The 21,000-nt window shown below is 27.4% G+C and overlaps 3 protein-coding genes across 3 annotated transcripts; 2 read left to right on the forward strand and 1 right to left on the reverse strand.

Moving 5' to 3' along the window:
- Nucleotides 1–10,876: 10,876 nt before the first annotated feature.
- On the reverse strand, nucleotides 10,877–13,735 carry LOC131621938 (uncharacterized). Its single transcript, XM_058893008.1, has 2 exons — nucleotides 13,551–13,735; nucleotides 10,877–11,304 (listed from the first exon to the last, which is right to left on the reverse strand). The coding sequence occupies exons 1-2, from the start codon at nucleotides 13,640–13,642 to the stop codon at nucleotides 11,100–11,102; spliced, it is 297 nt and encodes a 98-aa protein (XP_058748991.1). The 5' UTR covers nucleotides 13,643–13,735; the 3' UTR covers nucleotides 10,877–11,099.
- A 957-nt stretch (nucleotides 13,736–14,692) lies between these two features.
- Nucleotides 14,693–17,205, forward strand: LOC131621942 (uncharacterized). The gene is made up of 3 exons (XM_058893011.1): nucleotides 14,693–14,970; nucleotides 16,485–16,680; nucleotides 16,903–17,205. The coding sequence occupies exons 1-3, from the start codon at nucleotides 14,841–14,843 to the stop codon at nucleotides 16,997–16,999; spliced, it is 423 nt and encodes a 140-aa protein (XP_058748994.1). The 5' UTR covers nucleotides 14,693–14,840; the 3' UTR covers nucleotides 17,000–17,205.
- Nucleotides 17,206–18,055: 850 nt separating this feature from the next.
- LOC131621940 (chlorophyll a-b binding protein CP26, chloroplastic-like) lies at nucleotides 18,056–20,934 on the forward strand. Its single transcript, XM_058893010.1, has 6 exons — nucleotides 18,056–18,350; nucleotides 19,046–19,130; nucleotides 19,243–19,293; nucleotides 19,768–19,888; nucleotides 20,053–20,187; nucleotides 20,563–20,934. Exons 1-6 carry the CDS (start codon nucleotides 18,137–18,139, stop codon nucleotides 20,821–20,823), a joined length of 867 nt encoding a protein of 288 aa, XP_058748993.1. The 5' UTR covers nucleotides 18,056–18,136; the 3' UTR covers nucleotides 20,824–20,934.
- The last annotated feature ends 66 nt before the right edge of the window (nucleotides 20,935–21,000 follow it).

Below are 21,000 nucleotides of genomic sequence, written 5' to 3' on the forward strand. Positions count from 1 at the left end.
TAAATAGTCAAAGTCCCTCGATTCCGAGGATACCTAAAGCAAGGTTGCCTTAAAGAATAAAAATCATCTAGTCCCTCGATGTTGCCTCGGAAAAATAAAGATGATTGTCCTATTGCTAAGGTATCCTCGCATGATGCCTAAAAAGATTAATGACTATTATATCCTTCCCTTAGACTACCTGCCCTCTTTATGGCATGGGACAGTCTTATGGCGAACGATAACTCGATGGCCCTTCAACATCCAGTTGAAAGACTTCCTACCCTTTATGGTATGGATAGACCCTTTCACTCGAAAGACTAAAAGAACAACTTTTCAAACTTAGGGTAGTTGCTATTAATTGCTTGCTCACTTCAAACAAATTCAAAATACTTTTCACACCTCCTATTTCAAAACAATTTCAAAACAAGGCTACGCTTATTTACAAGCTAAAGTCCTTAACGAAATCTTTTTACTATTCACACACGACACTTCAAACTTTTCAAACAAACAAAGTGAGCTAAGCAATTAAGAGCCCATGGATAACCATGGATGCAAAGGGTGCCTTACACCTTCCCTTTGTATAACTTACCCCCCGAACTCAAAATCTTTTTAAAAGGTATTTTCCTGTTCTTTTAGCCTTTCCTAAAATTGGATAAAATAAAAGTCGGTGGCGACTCTTGCTATCCGCACATTTCAAATAAAAAGTCAGTTCACCGTATTACAACTATACTATAACGACGCATAAAAACGAAATGAATCCCAAGTACAAAAATCATGCAAAATATTCTAAAATAAAACAAAACAAGCTCAATCAAGAATCACACTTAGCAAAAATTCATCAGTAGATGAAGAACACACAAAAATGAGGGTGGGTTGCGGTTTACACCATAAAATAAAAATATACTAAAATAAAAAAAGGAAAATAATTCATTCTTCCATACATATATTACATATATTACAATACCATTAAAAATAAGTTTTCATACTAATTACACCAAAATAATTCTTTCTTCCATATAAGTATTTTACACCAAAATTACTACCATATAAGTGTATCATGTATTTTACAGTACCATACTATGTATTTTACATATACTACATACTAAATTACTAATATAACTTCAGTTATTCATACTACATACTTTATACAGTTTTTCATACTAATAAACTACATACTACATATACAAGTATCAGATAACTTCAGTTCTAAATATTAATACAACATTACAACTTCAGGACTAAATATTATCAGTACTACATATCCACCAAATGCTTCTCTAGAATGAGGGAGAGAAAAATCAGAGAATGAAGTTGAAATGTTGAATAGGAAGGAAGAATGAAGGAATAGTGAGTCACGTGACGTGAGTGTACAATATTGCAATTGGATTGAAAATATAATAAATTAATTATAGAAATTCAAAAGTTTAGTTAAATATGCGGTTTGGTTCGGTCCGGTTTGGTTCGGTTTTGTGAAATGAAAACCGCAAACCGAACCGTGCGGTTTGGCCCAAAAATCATCCAAACCAAACGATCACCCCTATCGCTAATATTTCAAAAAGAACTAAAATAACACATTTGAAGAGTTAAAAGACCAATATGAAACTTTTTGAAATTAAGGGACCAAAATGAACCCCGAGGTTAATATACGGGACCGAAAAGAATATTTTGCCTAATTATTATTATTATTATTATTATTATTATTATTATTATTATTATTATTATTATTATTATTATTATTATTATTATTATTATTATTATTATTATTATTATTATGAATTCCTCAAAAATATTATGAAAGATAAAAAAAATATTAAAGTTAATTATTAGTCAAAATAACAATGGTGTAAATTATTGGTGAAGGCTTAATATACCTTGTTGCTCTCGATATTTTAGATTTGAATCCCCTTAAACACTATCAATTCTTATGTAATAATTTGATTTTACTTTTTTTAATATAAATCCTTTGTAAAATTGAATTTCTTTGATATATTATTGTAGTAAAACTTGGTTGCATAAATAATTGTAATTGAGAATCTACTTGTATTATTTCAACTCGTTTGTATCAAAAAAATAAATTACATAAAAAAATTAGTCAATGCAAATTAAATTAAATATATTAAGTAAATTCATAAAAATTATAAAATGTATATCATCATACTAAATTATAATCATCATCATACTAAATTATAATCCTACAACTTCTTCCCTCCAAAATTTTCCCGCCCAAATCTATCATAAATTAATTTAATAAATAAATCATACTATTTAATAAATATAATACTATTTAATAAATAAATAACAAATCATAAATAATACTATTTAATAAATTAAGAAATATAATTTATTCAATGGAAAGTTATCCTATTCAATTATAAACTCCCCATTAATTTAATAAAAAATAGATTATACTATTTAATAAATAAATAACTTAAATAAAACATAAACCACTCACCCACTCACCACTTCATCATAAATAATCAATTAATTAATTTATGATATATTATAATTGAATAAAATTTTGCACATATTAAAAACTTAAATACATTTTACTTATTGTGTAAAATTTTAATTATTTAATTGATTATTTATTAAAACTTGTAGTTTTTGGTGTATAATACTAATAAGCATAGATATGCACTTCAACTATTTATATATTGTTTGTACTATAATTTTAAAAAAATAAAGAAAATAACTTAAATTTATAATTTTTATCACAACAATTTTAGCATTACTATTTTATTTATTTTTGAATTATCTAATGTTAAACTTTAATTAATAATTTAATTTAAAAGTATTTTTTTATCAAAGGTAATTCTTTAAATGAATACCAATAGAATAAAAATATTTTAAAATACATTTTTATCCGTAAACACCATATTTATTGTAAATTAATTTTGAATCTACAAACAAAATTGTGGATTATTTTCTCATTTAAAGTAAATACCAAAAACTTAAATATTCTAGAATAAATTAATTATTTGAGAAAATTTGCAAAGGTCAAATTAATGAATCTAATTAAATGTATTATATTACTAATAAAAAATACATAAAAGTCATTAAGGTATTTAAAACGTAACATAATTAAATATAATATTTCTAAAATAAAAAATTATATAAAATATCAATTACTTTCATTTTTACTTTATTCCTTTTGTTTTCATTTTTGTTATATAGTATTTATAATTTTGTTTACTTTTTGTTTTTAATTGTCATGTATTGTCATCATTATTATAGTATGTATTATTTATAATTTCAATCACTATTTAAATGAAAATGAAAGAAAATAAAATTAAAAATTGTGAGAATTAAAACTTCAAAAATGATGAGTTTTATGAAATGGGCAATTCAATGGATAGTTAAGAAAGCAAATTAAAAAGTGATTGTCACTTAGAAAATAGAAGATATATTTTATCTTAGTTCTTACCTGAGAAATATTTTTTGATGGGATATATAGAGATATAGATTTTATATTATAATCTTAAAATTTAACTATAAACATTTATAAATTTATAAGAGTATTTTATTTAATTTTTTTTATAATATCAACTTTTTCTTTCTTTTTCTTGAGGACCACAAAAAAAATTAATAGAATGTTTTTATGCTTAAAGACATTAAAATAATGATTTATTTAAATAAAAACTAAAAGTGGAAATTTGAGAAAATTGAGATTATAAATGTGAGAATTTAAAGGATAAGATTAAATTTTAAAATAAATTAAAAAATGGAGGCACTAAATTTTTTTTATATTAAAATAAGAGTTATTAAGGTGAGAATTAAAGATTTCATCAAAAAAAAGTGAGTATTAAAAGTTATAAAAGTCATTGAAAATAGATATTTTTAAATGTAGATGTTTTTTTATAGAGACACTTTTTTAAATAAGATTTTATACCATTATTTTATTTATTTTTATTATAAAGATCGTATTTATTATTTGAAAAATTTTATAAGTGTTAAATTAAATTAAATTAAATAATTAAATATTGTTATATTACTAATTAAATAATCTATAAAAGCCATTAAAATTAATCACACTTTACTCAATAGTAATTTTTTATTTTGGAAGAAAATAATTAAAATATAAGAAAAATTTAATTATTATTAATTATGTCCGAAGAGAATTTAGGAATCTAAAAAGTAAGAATATAAAATATTTATTTTAAATATGTATACAAATAGCATTAATATGTATGTAAAATCTTTTTTGTTTAATAGCTTGTTCTATAAAAAAATAAGAGATTATCAAAATGATTTTTTAATATCAATGTAATAAGAGTATATAAAAATACATTTTTATTGAATATCATATTCAGAGTGAAACTATAAATATTTAAATAACTTCAGTACAAATGAATATAATGGTAATGTCGTAAAAATGAAAAAATATTAGGACTGAAAATAGATGTATTTATGTCTAGAACAATCTTATACTCGCAGAGTAGCAATGATGCAACAATTAAAAAAAAATAATGTCTCATATATCTTGTGATCGTGATTCACATGAAAAATAGTTATATTTATGTTAACCAATACAAAAGTTAGAAAGAAATGTGGAATTACACACTGGAAAAAAGTTATATCATTAAAAATGAGAGTTTTAAATCATGCAAATAATAGGACTATAGACATGTACTTACCTAAATGAATATTAGATTTTCTAAACAGTAGTAACGTAATACAGTTTTATCACCATCTTCTTCTTTTTCTGATTCACATGAAAAAAAGAAGTCGTATTCACATCAACCAATAAAAAATTATAAAAATAATTATAACATGACACTAACAAAAGTTATATCAATATAAACAAAAATTTAACTATTTGAAATAAAATAACTCGAGTTTATATTATGACACAAAACAAATGGTAAGACATATGTAAAGTGAAACAAAAACAGTTATAAAAAAATGCAATAAACACTGCCAAATACCTCCAATGATTTGTTTGCATAAAACAATGTTAACTCAATATGACATATATATATATATATATATATATATATATATATATATATATATATATATATATATATATATATATATATATATATATATATATATATATATATATATATATATATATACATGTGAATATAAAATAAAACAATAATAAATAATTAAAATTATAATCAATCATGGAGTTACAAAATAAGTTGAATAGTAATTCTATCGATCATTACTATATAATAGGAGTTACAAAATAAGTTCAATATTAATTCTATTCATCATTACTATATGATAGGAGTTACAAAATTTGCTTCAATATTAATTCTATTCATCATTACTATATAACAGGAGTTCAAATATTTATTTGGTACATTATTATATTATTTATATAAAAATATTAAATTTATATAAATGGTTTTACCATATAAGTTTATGAGTATAAAAATATGACTACTTGGATTATATTAACTTTAATATTTAAATTTAAAAAATTTAAAAATATATTATTTATATATTATTGCATATTAATTCTATTCATCATTACTATATAATAGAAGTTACAAAATAAGTTCAATATTAATTATATCCATCATTACTATATTATAGAAGTTACAAAAATATATTCAATATTAATTGTATTCATTATTATTATATAATAGAAATTACAAAATAGAAAAAAACCTAGTTCAAATATTTATTCAGTATATTATTATGTTATTTATATAAATAGAATAAATTTTATATAAATCGCTTTAACATATAGTTTTATGAGTATAAAAATATAAGTACTTGAATTATATTAACTTTAACATTTAAATTATATTTTAAATTTTAAAAATATTATTATTATTATTATTATTATTATTATTATTATTATTATTATTATTATTATTATTATTATTATTATTATTACTACGACTAATTTGAGAAATAACGTAAAAGGAATTAAAGAGTTTGATTATTACTCTATTGTGTGAAGAATTATTCAACTTTAATAGATTGATTGTAACTAAATGAGTGGTAAAAATATATTTAATCTAAATTAATTATTTGTTTCAATGTAATCAAATATAATTTTTTTTCAATATTTTGGTTCTTTGGTATTCCTATATATTATTTGCGTCAAATAAACATAAGATAATAAAAAAATTATTTTTTAACATTGTAGGGGTGTTTTATATTATTTATAATATTTTAAGTTATATATGTAGTATTTGTAACATTAAAATAAGTAAAAGTTGTGTATTTTTAAAAGTTACAAAAATTGTGTATTTTTAACATTGTAAATAAAATTTTTAGAGTCTATTTTTTAATTATTTTCAATTAAAAATTATTATTTTAAATATTTTAAGTTGTAATCAATTAAATATTTTCTTTTAAAAAATATAAGATATAATGTAATCAATTAAATATAATTTAAAAAACAATTGTAAGAAAATATAAGAAAAACTTTATGAGAAAATATTTATTTTAATGTATAATTAAAATTATTTAGTTAAATATTTAATTTAAATCAATCAAAGTGACTACTAATTTATAAAATAGAAAAAATAATGTAAGAATTAATAATATATAATGGTAATAAGAGTTATTAAAGTTGTAAAATACTTTATTCTTAATTGGGATATTAATTCTAAAAAATTAATAACATATTTATTTGACAATTTTTAATGTAAAATTTATTAGAGATTTATATTTAGAATAAATATAAAATTTTATAAAATATAAAAAATTTGGAAATTTGGTTTAGTTTGAGAAGCTTTGTGAGATTGTCACATAAGCCTCAGACTAAGGTTTTGTCTAGAGTTGCCATCATGACAACCTTATATTTATATTAAGTAGATGTTCTCATATTTTATCATAATATTGTAGTCATATTTTTTAATTGATTTCATGTATTAATATAAACGGTGTTTTAATTGATTTCATTAATTTTATATATTATTATTGTTATTATTTTATTATTATTATTATTATTATTATTATTATTATTATTATTATTATTATTAGAATTGTATAATTGAGGTTTTATTCTTATGATGACATGTGGTTTAGATTAGTGTAAAGATGACATGTGGCTAGGGTTGCCATCACGACTTCTTTATATTTATATTAAGTAGATTAATTATTAAATATATTAAATAAAATAAACCCTTATGTTTCAACCCTTATTAATCATACTAAATTATATCATACTATATAAATAACAAACTAATAACTTTCTATTAAAAAAAACGACCATTTAAGCTCCAACTTATCCAAAGAAAAAAATAATCGACGAAGTCATTTAATTTACCCCCACAACTCCATGAAGCCATTTAACCCCACGTTCTCCTAAATGGCAAGTTTTATATATTATTATAACTTCTCAACTCTAAAGATTTTATTTAAAACTCTTCTTTAGTCTTTCTAATTGATCTCCAACTTTTCCATTGGGCTAGGTAATTTTCTATCTAATCTCTCTAATTCAAATATGTAATTTTCTATTTTTCTTACTAATGAAACTATTGCCTTTGTTATGCTAGAGAATTAACCATTATTCCGGTAATGAGAGTACTTTTCACGTGATAATTATCACCAATTTAATTTATTTGTAGTCTTGGATAAAAATTGTTTCTATAGTTCAGCTTTTTATATCTTTAATTTGGAGGACTATTATTTTTAATGTTGTTGCATCAAAGTATTTCTATGGTTCAACTTATATTTTAATTTGGAAGGCTATATCACACATGATAGAAGGATGTACCAAGTTGGGGGAAGGCTACGCCTGAAGCTGTCAAAATAGGCTAGTCTATATAGGCCGGCTCGTTCGGCCCGAAAAATTATAGAGTTTGGGCCTTAAAATGAGAGTCCATATTTTTAAGGGCTTTTTTAGCCCAGCCCTAAAAATCCCGCAGCCCATTAGAGCTATCCCATATGGGTCATGGATAGCCCAGGCCCGCACAAATATAAATTTCAAAATTTTATATTAGTTTTTATATTGTGTTACTCCAAAATAAAACATTGATTTTTCTCACTTCACTAAATTTTGTTTTTATTATATTAATCTTTCTCTTTTAAATATTATACATTAATATAATCAACATTATTTCCTCGTATTCTAATAGTTTCTCTTATATTAAATATTTGAGTATTATTTTCTACAATTATAATATTTATGAAAGATTTATGATATTTATGAAAGATAATATAATACTTAAAAATGTATTATGTTTAAAATAATATAATTTTTTATTTAATTTATAATAAACATAATGGATTTTTTATTTTAATTTTTTTTATTAAAAAAAATTCTTTCAGTACCGGATAGCCCGAATCTCATCTAGAGCCGGACTCGGATAGTAATTTTGAGATCCATATTACAATAACGCTTTTGTGGCTCAGACATAAAAAGCCCAGACCCATTAGGGTCAGCCCTAAATAGACCGGATAACCCGTTTTGATAGCTCTAACTACACCACACATAGTTGCAAGATGGATCAAGTTAACTTCATAATTTTAAAACACATAGATTCAATGATATGCTCTATCTCTTTCTAATCAAATAGATAAGGTTGAAATATGTATTAAGCGGTTACAATAATAATAAAGCTTATTTATTAAACAATATTTAAATGCTAGAGACTTAATTCTTCTAATGATATTAATAACTTATTCAAATAAAATTTCAATTTTATTAGTCATTAAAAAAAAATAAGCCGTCACCGAATCACTTTCTCCGTTTGCAATCTGCTCTCCACTCCCTGTATAGTTTGAAAAACCATTGCTATTAAAAAAATGATTTTATTTATTATTATTATTATTGTTATTATTTATTATTACTATTATATTATCATAGAATTAATAATTATTTTATACATATTCACATTATCACCATCACAATTTCATTCTACTGTATTTTTCTCTTATCTCTACTACTCCACCATCACTTATATACTTATGTGAAAGATTGCCTTCACCAAACCCCACATTGTTTCTTAGGAAATTCGCAACAGATGGGAGAATACTCTGCATTTTTCCAGATCCATTAACTTCCTGGTCTCTCACATCTATCGGAAAGAAAATCAATTGTGCGGATAAGCTAGCTAACTTAGGCTTACATATTCAAGACTTTATTTGGTGGGATGTAGTTCATAGAGAAATTCTAATTTGCTAGGAACTCGATTGGGCTTCCTTGTTATAGAATCATTCGCTAAGGGTTTCGGTTTTGTCCCCCTCTTTTTTTGTTCTTCTCTGTAGCCTCTTTTTTCTTTAATATATTTTGTGGTGGATTTTATCCACCTGACCTTTATAAAAAAAAAATATATATATACTTATGTGAAAGAAAATATTTTTAATCCCTAGAATAAAATTTATTTAACTCTTGAAAATATTTTTGCCACTAATAATATTATTAAATTTTAAACAAAATATAATTATTTGTTATGGAGTTTAACTATTCCTTAATTATATAATTCAAAATTTCAATTTTCATTAATTTATTACATTATTCAATTTTTTATCCTTCTATAATTTATTTGTATTTATTAGTTATATATATATTTTTTCATTTATTTATTATTTTCCCTGTTTTTGTTTATCATATTTACCTTTAATTTTAAATTCTTTATTTACATATATACTATAACTTTATTTGTAAAAAATAGATTTATATAAGAATTTATTTATATTTTTATAGTTTGTAATTTTTTAAAAACATATATTTTTTTCCAATGAAATACAATCTATTAAATCATTGATATCTTTTTAAGGAAAAACAATGAATATGAAGTACATAAATTATTTCTTAAAAAAATATTAATAATAATCAAATAACATTTACCGTGCATCGCACGGGTAGACGGTTAGTTAAGATTTTATTATTATTATTATTATTATTATTATTATTATTATTATTATTATAAGTGAAGGCTTTACAACAAAACAAAAGAAATAATAGAAGGAAATTTTGATTAAGAGTATATATTCGATAACATGCAATTTGATAAAGAACTAAAATTAAGGGAGAAGACAAGCAATTTCTACAATTTTAAGATAAAAGTAATAGATAACAGTGTTAAAAGTGTTTTTAAGATGAATAATGTATGATATTAAAATGTATGTATCATAACTCTTTCATTGAAGTGTATAATTCATATCTTTTTTTTTTTAAAATTACAAAGATGAAAATATTTTTTTTTTAAATTCATTTTTTTTTTAAATTGTTAAAGTTATAAATATTAATAACTTTTTCGTCCCTTTAAATATTTCAAATTTCTTTTTTAGTCCCTCCAAAATTTTCCTTCAAGAAATTGTCCCTTCAAAATCTTTCTTCTGAAATATTGGTCTCTAACGTCAAATTTCGTAGCTAATCGGTGGCTAAAGTCGTAGCTAATCTATAGCAAATTTGACGCTAGGGACCAATAGTTTAGACAAAAAAATTTGAAGGGACGATTTCTTAAACAAAATTTTTGGAGGGACTAAAAAAAAAAAATCTACAATATTTAGAGGGACCAAAAAATTCATTAACCCAAACATAAATATAAATAAATGGTACTATCAACATTTGAACCTTATACTAATAGTTTATATTCATTGTCTATGAGATATAAATACTACTGGATAGTAGTGTATATTAGAAAATATAACAAATATAAATAACTAATAACTAATGGACCTAAATGGATAACGTTCTACCCATGATCTCTACTCAACTGCTAGAAGAAGGTAACAAAACTATTTTCATGATTCACCTATCATCAAAATGATGAAATTTGTGACACACTTGAGTCTTGACTATACATGCTAATCTCCATGACATATTAATTTAGTTGATAAATGAATATTCGTGTTAACTTGTACTAGTCCGCAAATTCTAACTCAACTGTCAAAAACTGATATTGTTAAGTTGGACGTTAATACCAAGATTTGAACTCTAACTCTCACAATTATGTGTGTTAATAGCAAAATGATAATCTTGTAAAGAAATTGACACATTAACTTCACTATTAATTTGTGATACATGTGATGTCTAAATTGGATAGCACAATTTGAGAAGAAAAAAAGAGAGCAAGATAGACACTTTTAACAACAAAAGCTAACCACTTCAAAGTTCTTAATTCACTAGAAATCTTACAGCCAATTAAGTTAATCAAAGTCCTTCTATTTCGTACATGAAAGGTACCAACCACATTTAGGAGTTATTCAAAGATATAGTGCTTGTTGACAGCAACAGAAACATCCCAAGTACAAGTCATGCCTTTAGGAAACACAACCAAATCACCAGCACCAAATTCAACTGACTCATTTGCTCCACTTGGTGTTACCTTAACTTTTCCTTCTAGGAGATAGCATGTCTCTTTCGAATCATAAGTCCATGGGAATTTGCTTGGAGGACAGCCCCACCTGGAACATCAAAATAGGGTTTTTGAACTATTAAACCATGAATGCAAAGCAAGTGACTAACCTATGTATTATACCTCTAAACATCTATAAAGCACAAACACTACTAACACGCAAACACCAGTAATAATAGTAGTAATATGAAAAAATGAAAGTGACTGAGTGTAAACACATACATCGATGTCACGTTAACACCTATGCGACAAAGATATGCCTTCAATAAAGACATCTAACGCGTAGCTAATCATGGTACTTGTTTATCATATAATAGTTCTTGATTTAATTTAACATCCAGGAGAACATTTTGAGAAGAGAATTAAAACAAAATGTTTGGTTCTTGTTTTAATCAGAACTTGCTGACATATATCATTATCATCTTTACCATAATTTAGGCCAAATGTGTTGATCAATCCGATTATTCGATGAGTGGCATTCAATGATCAATACCTTTTGGGTAGGCATTTTCGCATATTTATCAACCAAAAGATATTATAGGGTGTGCTTAATTAGACTATTCAAACACAATCACAAACTCTAAATTGTTCAGCCAGGACTATATGAAACCTTACAAATTTCTTTTTATGAATGCATATAGTCGTTTGTAAATATGTCTTGATGTTTGCAAATAAAAATACACTTCAAAAGTTTCATATTTTCATCAACTAATAATCAAGGTTGTCAAAATTGAGAGTTTGATCAAACTTGTTTTGTCTAGGTGAAATCAACTCGTGAATTGGACTCTTTAACTCGTATCAATTTGCTTTATATTCAATAACATTAAAATTTATATGTACATGACATATATAAGATCACAATTCACAACTGCATCAATTATAAAGCAAAGAAAGTGAATTAAATCAAAGTTGAGATGAAATCAACAACGGTGAACAGTGTGATTCAAAAACTTTGGTGAATCAAAAACTTACATTAACAAAATCACACAACCCCGAACAAAAACCAAAGAATAAAAAGAACCGAATGTGTAAATCGAGATGAAAAATTCCAAACTTAATTTCAATAATAATTCAACAGGGACACAAGAAAATAGAGAAAGTTCAAAAGTTTTGAATCTTAACTCATAAAATTGAGAAAATAATTAGGAAGAGATTGAGTTGTGTTTTGTAAAGTAACTTATATTTAGATGTCGGTATACTAAAAGCATGTTTGATATAAAACTTGCAGAAACTTTTCAACCTTACACAATGCTGATTCAGAATAACCAAACATCTAAATGTTTACTAAAATCACATTGATCATGACAAAACTCAAGTTTGACGATCCTTGTTTTGTATCCAAACATGTAAAGCTTATGAAGCCAAACGCTGCAGAATCACATTTGGAGCATGGTTTGACCACACACTAGTTATGTTTGGCTTCTGTCTAATAATAGATTCCTATGAAGCACTAACTCCGACATGAACATGTTGACACTTTTAATGTAAAAGATATAGGACACTAACATTGTGACATATATGATAGTATTTAACTTTCATTATCTACTATTGAAAAAGTTATAAAAGTTTTAATCGAATTTAATGTCTTTAACTTTTCATTGATCAAGATTGCTTCGACACATCTATAACGCTTTTAAAATGTATTTGAGATTTGTCCAAAAAATGTAAAAAGTTTGTCTTTTGGAAAGGCCAAAAGCAATTCTAGAGGTGTAGAATTAATTCTGGATAATTTTAAGATGTTTGGTTAGGCAAAAGTAAAATTGATTCTGTCTCCAGAATTGATTCTACTTGAAGCTAAAATTTGTAGCTTCTGCCTCTAGAATTGATTCTAGATGATCAATTATGCTAAACTCAATTCTGATATATGCAATTCTACCAAACTCAATTATGCTAGAATCACTTTAAATTCAAACTTAAATTAAACTAAAATCAAATAATTCAAACCCAATTTTCATCTCTACATAGCCAAACATGTGCTTAATTACAATAACAGATACCATTCTCAAACATCATTCCAACAAGTTTAGCAACAAAACAGAATGAATTCAAAATCACAAAACTGAAAAATAAATACTAAACAGTCCATTCATAAAGGTAGTATCTTGCTAGGTTTTGACAATCACATTTCACAGGATTAACCAAAAACTCACACAGCATAGCATAGTAAAGTTCATTCTTTTATTAAAACATAATAATAATAATAAAAATATTTAAAAACAAATAGAAAATTGATGCAAAAATGGTAGAAAATAGAGGGTAATAAATGTTGGAATAGAAAAAGAATAGAGAGTTTACTTGGACCATTGCCTAACACCAAGTTGAGTGAGTTTTTCTTCAGAAGGATTTGTTTCAATCTTGATCCCCAATTTCTCAGTGACGTTACTCATCCTTCAATGCAAAACCAAGAGAAAAGGTATCTTTCACAAGCGAAAGAATGAGATGAGAGGCAGGGTTTGGTTTGTTGTTAAGAAAATGAAAAACACAATTGTCTTTTCAGAATAATTTATAAGGATGAAATTGTCTTTTTAATTATTGTCACAGAAATTTACATTAATGTTATTTAACAATTACTTCTTCCCACCACATTAACCGATCCATTTGAAACTTGAAATAATAATATGTCTCAAAATATTATTATTGGAAGAAAAGGAAAATAACACCAAATATTATTATCAGAAGAAAAGGAAAAGAACACCAAATATTATTATCAGACGAAAAAGAAAATAACACCAAATACTATGGGAGCACCACTTGGACCTACTCATCAAGATATATTGGAAGATGAGCGAGCTATGAATGACCATAAAACGAACATGTTCTCGGTCTGTCAGCGTATTATGTAAGTTGCAAGAGATGCCACTGAGAGAGGAGACATTTTAGAAGGCAGGTATGACTACCTTACAGACCATCTTACTCGAGTCACGAAATGTCTTTGAGTATAGACGGCGACATAGGAGAAACATCGGGCGTTAAAAGTACTCAATAATTTGTTTTCATTTGTATTTTAATAAAAATTGTATCGTGGTAACATTGGAGTTTGTATTATTGTTTAAATTTATATCGGACATCTTGGAAATATATTAACATAATTAACATGGTGTTAATATATCCTTAATATAATTATTATTGGATAAAAAATATCAATTTGGAACACTTATTGACAAGACTATTAGGAATATCCTAAAGTCCCACATTAATTAAAAATAGAGCAATGAAATAGTATATATTAAAAGACATTCTTCACCTTACCAACCGATTTTGTAAGAATAAAGTTATCTCAAATACTTTCATAGATTATTCCAAAAATGCAACTACAGAATCACCCTTACCTTCCCTAGATAAAGTAATATTCAATTAAACAATATCTTATTTATAAAAATAAAAACAATTTTGATTTTGAAAAAATAAAAGCGAAAACACAAATGCAAAAGGACATATAGAAAACATGTAAAATTAATTTGAAACTCAACTACGACTCAGTGTTTGGTGAGCACAGTGACAGTGTTAGAATCAGAGCAATCCAATCTTCTAGAATTTCGTTTGCGTAAATATCACAAAATACAAAGAGAAAAATTGAAGAAAAAAATGAACGACGATGACAAGGGTTTGCTGTGGAAGCTTCCGGTGGTGAGGTCCAGCAGTTTCGGCAAAATGGGCCCCGGATTCGGCGTTGGTGCAGGCTGTGGCGTCGGATTCGGCGCTGGTCTTCTTGGAGGTAAAGTTCAGTTCTTGTAATAACCGAAAGTTTCAATTTTATCAATGATAGTTTTGTTAGAAAAGTTTTCTTGTTTGATTATTGATCATAGTTCTTTCTAGTAATCAACGAAAGTTTCAATTTTTGAATGACCCTTTTGTTAGAAATGGTTTCTTGTTTGATTGTAGTTATGTTTGTTGGATTTGTTTTGATGGTTGAGTAGAAAAGTTAGGTGAATTAGCTATGACAATACTGAAAGAAACAGGTTGTGTATAGTAATAGATATGTAGTTTAATTGTTGATTATGGGGTGGTATTGTTGAATTTTAATGTTTGTTGAATGTTTTACCCTAATCTTCATTTGCTTGAATATGGAATGGCTATAGCTTAGTTGTTTGATAGTTCTATTTAGGTAGTTCAGTGTTGTCAAATATTGGTCATGGTGGATTTAGTAGTGGATTTATTTACGGTTATCATGGCCAATTTGTGAAGGAATTGCGATGCCGTCATTTTTAAGGTGGATTTTTGCTTTCTGTCATGGTTTGTTATCCGCAATCGATAGCAATGATTTAGATTGGGGCAAGGGATGTACTCATGTTCGTGTGGGTTTGGACAGTTCAATTTTGATTTGGTGGTTCATGTTTTGCCTTTGTGTTTTTGATGGGCTTTGAGAAAAGTTGGAAATAGATGTGTGAGACTGTAAATGGGGGAGGTAGATTGGCTTCTTTCATACAGTATTCTGTACTTGGTGTGTCATGGTGCAGATCAGATGAACTGAAACCTAATCCAGCTCCAACAAGAGGAATGCCTTGTGATTTTGCCAATTTGTTCATATATTTTCAACGTATTACGTGCTTTTGTTTCTGCGAAGTTGTGAACATATCTATTCTCGTGATTTGTATTATGTCCTTCAATGTTGATTTGTGATGCTATTTTTGTTCGGTTTGGTTTGGGCTGTCGGGGCTTGTATGGATCTTTTTTATTGGTTTCTTTTGTTGTCAAGTGTAATCAAGATCGAGTGTTAGATCATAAGATCTTACGTGCTAAGGATTTCTGAGATTGCTACGATCAAAGGAATATCATTTTCGTTGACGGCATGGTCAAGATCGAGCTTTTTGTAGCAAGCTCGTAAAAAAAACCTTCTAGGGTTTTTTTTGGTGCCTGTATTCTAATTTTCATGTTTTTCTGTTTAAATATATATGAAGTTATCATTTTTCTCTTCCGTAGGATCTTACATGCCGTGCTAACGATCCGAGTTTTATGATCTTTCACAAGCCGATCGATCTTACTTAAAATCCCGTGCTTGACTACATTTATCAGCTTTGTTTCTATGTTAGAATGTTGAACACTGACTATACACATATTATTAAGTTGTGTTTAGATCAGTATTATTGATGACCGAAGGCCAAAAATCCGCCATTTAATTTTCCATATTTTCTAGTATTACAGTTGTTTTAAACAATTCTTTATCGCTACGAAAAATCGGTATTGTTTTATGATTCATAAATCTCATGCAATGTGCTTTTCATACTTCAGGAGTTGGTTTTGGTCCTGGAATTCCTGGCATGCAAGTTGGTTTTGGATTTGGAGCTGGATGTGGTGTTGGTTTAGGATTTGGTTATGGCATTGGGAAGGGAATTGCACAAGATGAGTATAGAAGGTACTCTAATGTTGGAAATCCTTTTCGTAGTTCCGGAAATCCTTTTCATGGTGCTAGAAGCGTTATTTCTGAGTAAGTAAATCGCATAATTTTCCTTATACTTTCCCTGTTTGGACTTTGGATAACCAATTTAGCTAATCGCGTGTTTGTGTACTATAAACACTAATTCCAGACAAGACACTCTTTAATGTTGACACCGGTAATAGTTTGATGAAATAAATAAATTGAAAGCAATCACGTTTACGTCTCATTTTTATTTTTAACATAATTTTAACATTTTTGTGTTATTTTCAGAGATGATATTACTGCACTTGTGGATGACATTGTCATAAACACCAAAAAGCTTATCAAGGCAACATCAAGAGAAATTGACAAGTGGAGAAGATCATGAAATAATCCATTTTTTAATGTAAATTGTATTTAACTTATATCTTTACCGGTAATTTAGACTAAATTACGATAAATTTTTGGCGTGTCAACATAGTTGGGATTCCTCTATCGTTTTGCAACGCTTTTGCACTCTGCATTTGTGTTGATAAAAAAACATGTCAAAGAATTGGAGTAGCACTACATGGTGAGATAGTATATTTATATATACTTTTGAATATTTTTTAATCAAACTTTGATATGTCCAAAAACATATTTGTTGAGATCAGAGATCTTAAAATATATTAAATATTCTTATATGCAAAACATCTTGGTCATTGGATCAAAATCGGTTGGTCTGAATATGATTTTGTGAAGTTGGTATATTACCAGTTTGATTTCATTCTAACAATATAAGATTTTTATGACCACAAACAACTATGATCCATTGGAATGCGAGTTTTCTAGGATTGTGATTTGTTCCATTTTTTATTAAAGTTACAAGTAAATAATTAATAATTAATGTATCCAATTTATATAAGATCGTGATTGATTGCGGTTTAAAATCAACATTTGTTAAGGATTATAAGCTGTTCGATTTAGATATGGTGATTTTGATATATCTCATTATTTTGAATTGAGATCGAACAATCATAATCACCTCGACTACGGAAAAAATCTTGTTTCTCTTATACATCATTATTCAATAAATTTAAAACTGTAAATTTAAAAGTCTTGTTTTTTTACCAAAGTGTGAATAAATGATGAAATGCTACTACAATTATGTGGTATCCATTATTTCTACAACTCTACAAAAATTTAAAAAAAAAACAAGAGCCACAAATGAATGGCAGAAACAAATCCAAGAATAAGATAAACCATGTTATCCAAACACAAGCACTCTCCAAACACAGAATCCTCACACATCAGCAGCATCATCTTACATGTATCACATACCAACCAATCAAATCCATACATAGGATTACACATCCACAATCCAAACCAATCAAAAACCATGATCATGAATCCCACGTGTCATGTCTACATCCACATAACCAAACATCATATATACAAACCACCTCTTTATCTTCACATTGTGAATTCAGCAACACATTAATTCATCAAACTTGTTTTTCCTTGAGTTGAAGATTCCATAATCATCATGGCTTCCATTGCTGCTTCAACTGCAGCTGCTTCACTTGGAATGTCGGAAATGCTTGGAACTCAGATTAAATTCAGTGGTGCAACAAGGTCTGCTTCAACTTCTTCATCTGCTTCTAGTTTTAAGGTTGTTGCTCTTTTCTCGAAGAAGAAGGCGGCTCCGGTGAAGCAGAAGGTGGTTGCGCCGGCCAACGAGGAACTCGCCAAGTGGTATGGTAAGTATCCAACAAGCAATGTTTTGTTATGTTTGTTCAATTGTTGTGTTTGAAGCATAATGTAGTTCAAGGTTCTCTAAGATGTAAGGTTTCATATAGTAAAGAGATATAATTAGTGTATGTTTGGTTTCATGTTTGGAGCACTCAGGATTGTTATGGATGAGTAGAATTGACTTTGACATCTTTGGTGGCTCTTGTGTAGAATTGATTATACTTTTCAGAATTGATTTTACTTGAAGTTAAGATGGATAGTTTTTGAGTTTAAACGTGCATGTTTGGATTAACACTTATTTTGGTGGAATTACCGTGTGTGCCGTTGTTTTTGTTGAATTCTGAGTTAATTCAACCATGCAAGTAGAAAGAGTGTCTGGTTTTGCGGTTAGGAAAATTGATTTTAGTTAAAAGTAAAATTAAGGTAAAATGATATCTGATTGAATACATAGACATAAAAGTGAATTAAACAATAAATTTATGTCGTTTAAGGCAAAAGCTATAATTTCTAAATTCAAGTTAAAATCAATTCTAGAGGTTAAATCAATTTTAATCGAGAAATGCAACAAAACATACTGGAATCTATTTTCTTTCTTCAGAATCACGTTTGACTCTCTTAAAACTGAATCCAAACTTGAACTGAGTGATTGAAATTTGAAAACTAGTTGCTAAAACTTTTGGTTCTTGGTATAATTTTGTGGCAGGTCCCGACAGAAGGATCTTCTTGCCCGACGGTCTCTTGGACAGGTCCGAGATTCCCGAGTACTTGACCGGAGAAGTCCCTGGAGAGTATGTGACTTCTCTTTGAAACCCTTTAAACTCATTCACAATCAAACTTAACTTTTATATTGAAATTTTGGTTTCTATTTTGCTCAATATATTTTTATTTGTATCTATGCAGTTATGGTTATGATCCTTTCGGTCTAAGCAAGAAGCCAGAGGACTTTGCCAAGTATGTCTAAATCTTACAATGATTTAACCGTTCGCAACGATTCAGTTCAGTTGCGAACTATCTGTCATAATTCGGTTTTGTTTCTTATTTTCTTAAGTAGTACTAAGATTCTTTTTTTTTATTATATCAGTTTTTGTTAATATTAGAAATTTGGTATGATTTAGTTCACAAAAAATACCTCGGTTATTAGGAATGGTACTTTTTTGATTTTTTATAAAGGTATTTCTGATTCTGAACAACATAAGTAGTGCACCTAACTTCTATACAAGTTCGATTTGGGATGAACGATTAGCATTCAATTCAGTTTTTTCTTTAATATGGTAACGGTTCAGCTCGATTTTTCTTTTTACCCGAACCGAACAATGAACTGTCCTCCTAGATACAAACATATATGCATGTATATGTGCATGCTTGTGTTTCATAGTTATGTTACATTTATTGTGCTGTAACGTTAAGATGGATGGATTAATGCAGATATCAGGGATACGAGTTGATTCATGCAAGATGGGCAATGCTCGGTGCTGCCGGATTCATCATTCCCGAGGCATTCAACAAATATGGAGCCAACTGTGGTCCCGAGGCTGTTTGGTTCAAGGTATGCAAACTCTAAATAAATATTTTACTTCACGTGTGATTTGTGTCTCAATTCAATATAAAGTTGAATCTACACGATATGAATCTCTAATGCGTATCCATTCTAGACACGAACCTAACATTATAAGCCAATTAACTTTATTTTTCATATCAAAATGAATGTAGACAGGAGCACTTCTTCTCGATGGAGGCACGTTGAACTACTTCGGAAAACCAATCCCCATCAACCTTATTCTCGCTGTTGTTGCTGAGGTTGTTCTCTTGGGAGGTGCTGAGTACTACAGAATCACCAATGGACTGGTATGTAAATTTCTCAATTTCAATATTTCTTTGCAACCATTGTTAATATAGTGTATGATAATTAAACTTTTATTACCAAATAAATGTTAGTACTATTTGACACATTCAACGCATTGGCAAGTGGGTTCGAACCTGCGATTTCCCCACATCTGCACGCTTAATTTGTGAAATTCTCGCCACTAGGCTGACTGACAAAACAAATGGTCATTTTAGTTCTTAAATGTTTGAGCTGTTGTCGCTATAATCTTTGATGTATCGAGATGAACTAACAAAAAACACATTCCACACCCAAGCTATCTACTAATGCATCACCCAATAAATTTGTAACTAAAATTTTGAGCAATTGATTTACAAATCATTACCTATTTTTGACAGGATTTGGAAGACAAGCTTCATCCAGGTGGTCCATTCGATCCTTTAGGTCTAGCAAATGATCCCGACCAAGCTGCAATCCTAAAAGTGAAGGAAATTAAGAATGGTAGACTTGCTATGTTTGCCATGCTTGGTTTCTTCATTCAAGCTTATGTCACAGGAGAAGGACCTGTTGAGAATTTTGCGAAACATCTCAGTGACCCTTTTGGCAACAATTTGCTCACTGTCATTGCTGGAAATGTTGAGAGAGCTCCAACTCTATGATGAATCAAATCATTTTCATGCTTTTTTTTAATCGAATCTTGAATGTGTACAATACATCTCACTGAAGGCATTTTGCTTTATTTAATCGAAGCAAACTCACTCTTCATTTTACTGCTTGATGATTAGTTCGGTTCATAATTTAGACTTTACATTCCTGAAATTTCTCTGATTTTCTTC

The sequence above is a fragment of the Vicia villosa genome, unplaced genomic scaffold (genome assembly GCF_029867415.1).
Source record: "Vicia villosa cultivar HV-30 ecotype Madison, WI unplaced genomic scaffold, Vvil1.0 ctg.000015F_1_1_4_unsc, whole genome shotgun sequence".
NCBI lineage: Eukaryota > Viridiplantae > Streptophyta > Magnoliopsida > Fabales > Fabaceae > Vicia > Vicia villosa.

Coding starts and splice junctions, on each gene's coding strand:
- LOC131621938 (XM_058893008.1), bottom strand. CDS start 13,642: ATGAGTAACGTCACTGAGAAATTGGGGATCAAGATTGAAACAAATCCT. Junction 11,305..13,550: donor GGTGTTAGGCAATGGTCCAA/GTAAACTCTCTA, acceptor TTGATGTTCCAG/GTGGGGCTGTCCTCCAAGCA.
- LOC131621942 (XM_058893011.1), top strand. CDS start 14,841: ATGAACGACGATGACAAGGGTTTGCTGTGGAAGCTTCCGGTGGTGAGG. Junction 14,971..16,484: donor CGGCGCTGGTCTTCTTGGAG/GTAAAGTTCAGT, acceptor TTCATACTTCAG/GAGTTGGTTTTGGTCCTGGA. Junction 16,681..16,902: donor GCTAGAAGCGTTATTTCTGA/GTAAGTAAATCG, acceptor TGTTATTTTCAG/AGATGATATTACTGCACTTG.
- LOC131621940 (XM_058893010.1), top strand. CDS start 18,137: ATGGCTTCCATTGCTGCTTCAACTGCAGCTGCTTCACTTGGAATGTCG. Junction 18,351..19,045: donor GGAACTCGCCAAGTGGTATG/GTAAGTATCCAA, acceptor ATTTTGTGGCAG/GTCCCGACAGAAGGATCTTC. Junction 19,889..20,052: donor CCGAGGCTGTTTGGTTCAAG/GTATGCAAACTC, acceptor AAATGAATGTAG/ACAGGAGCACTTCTTCTCGA.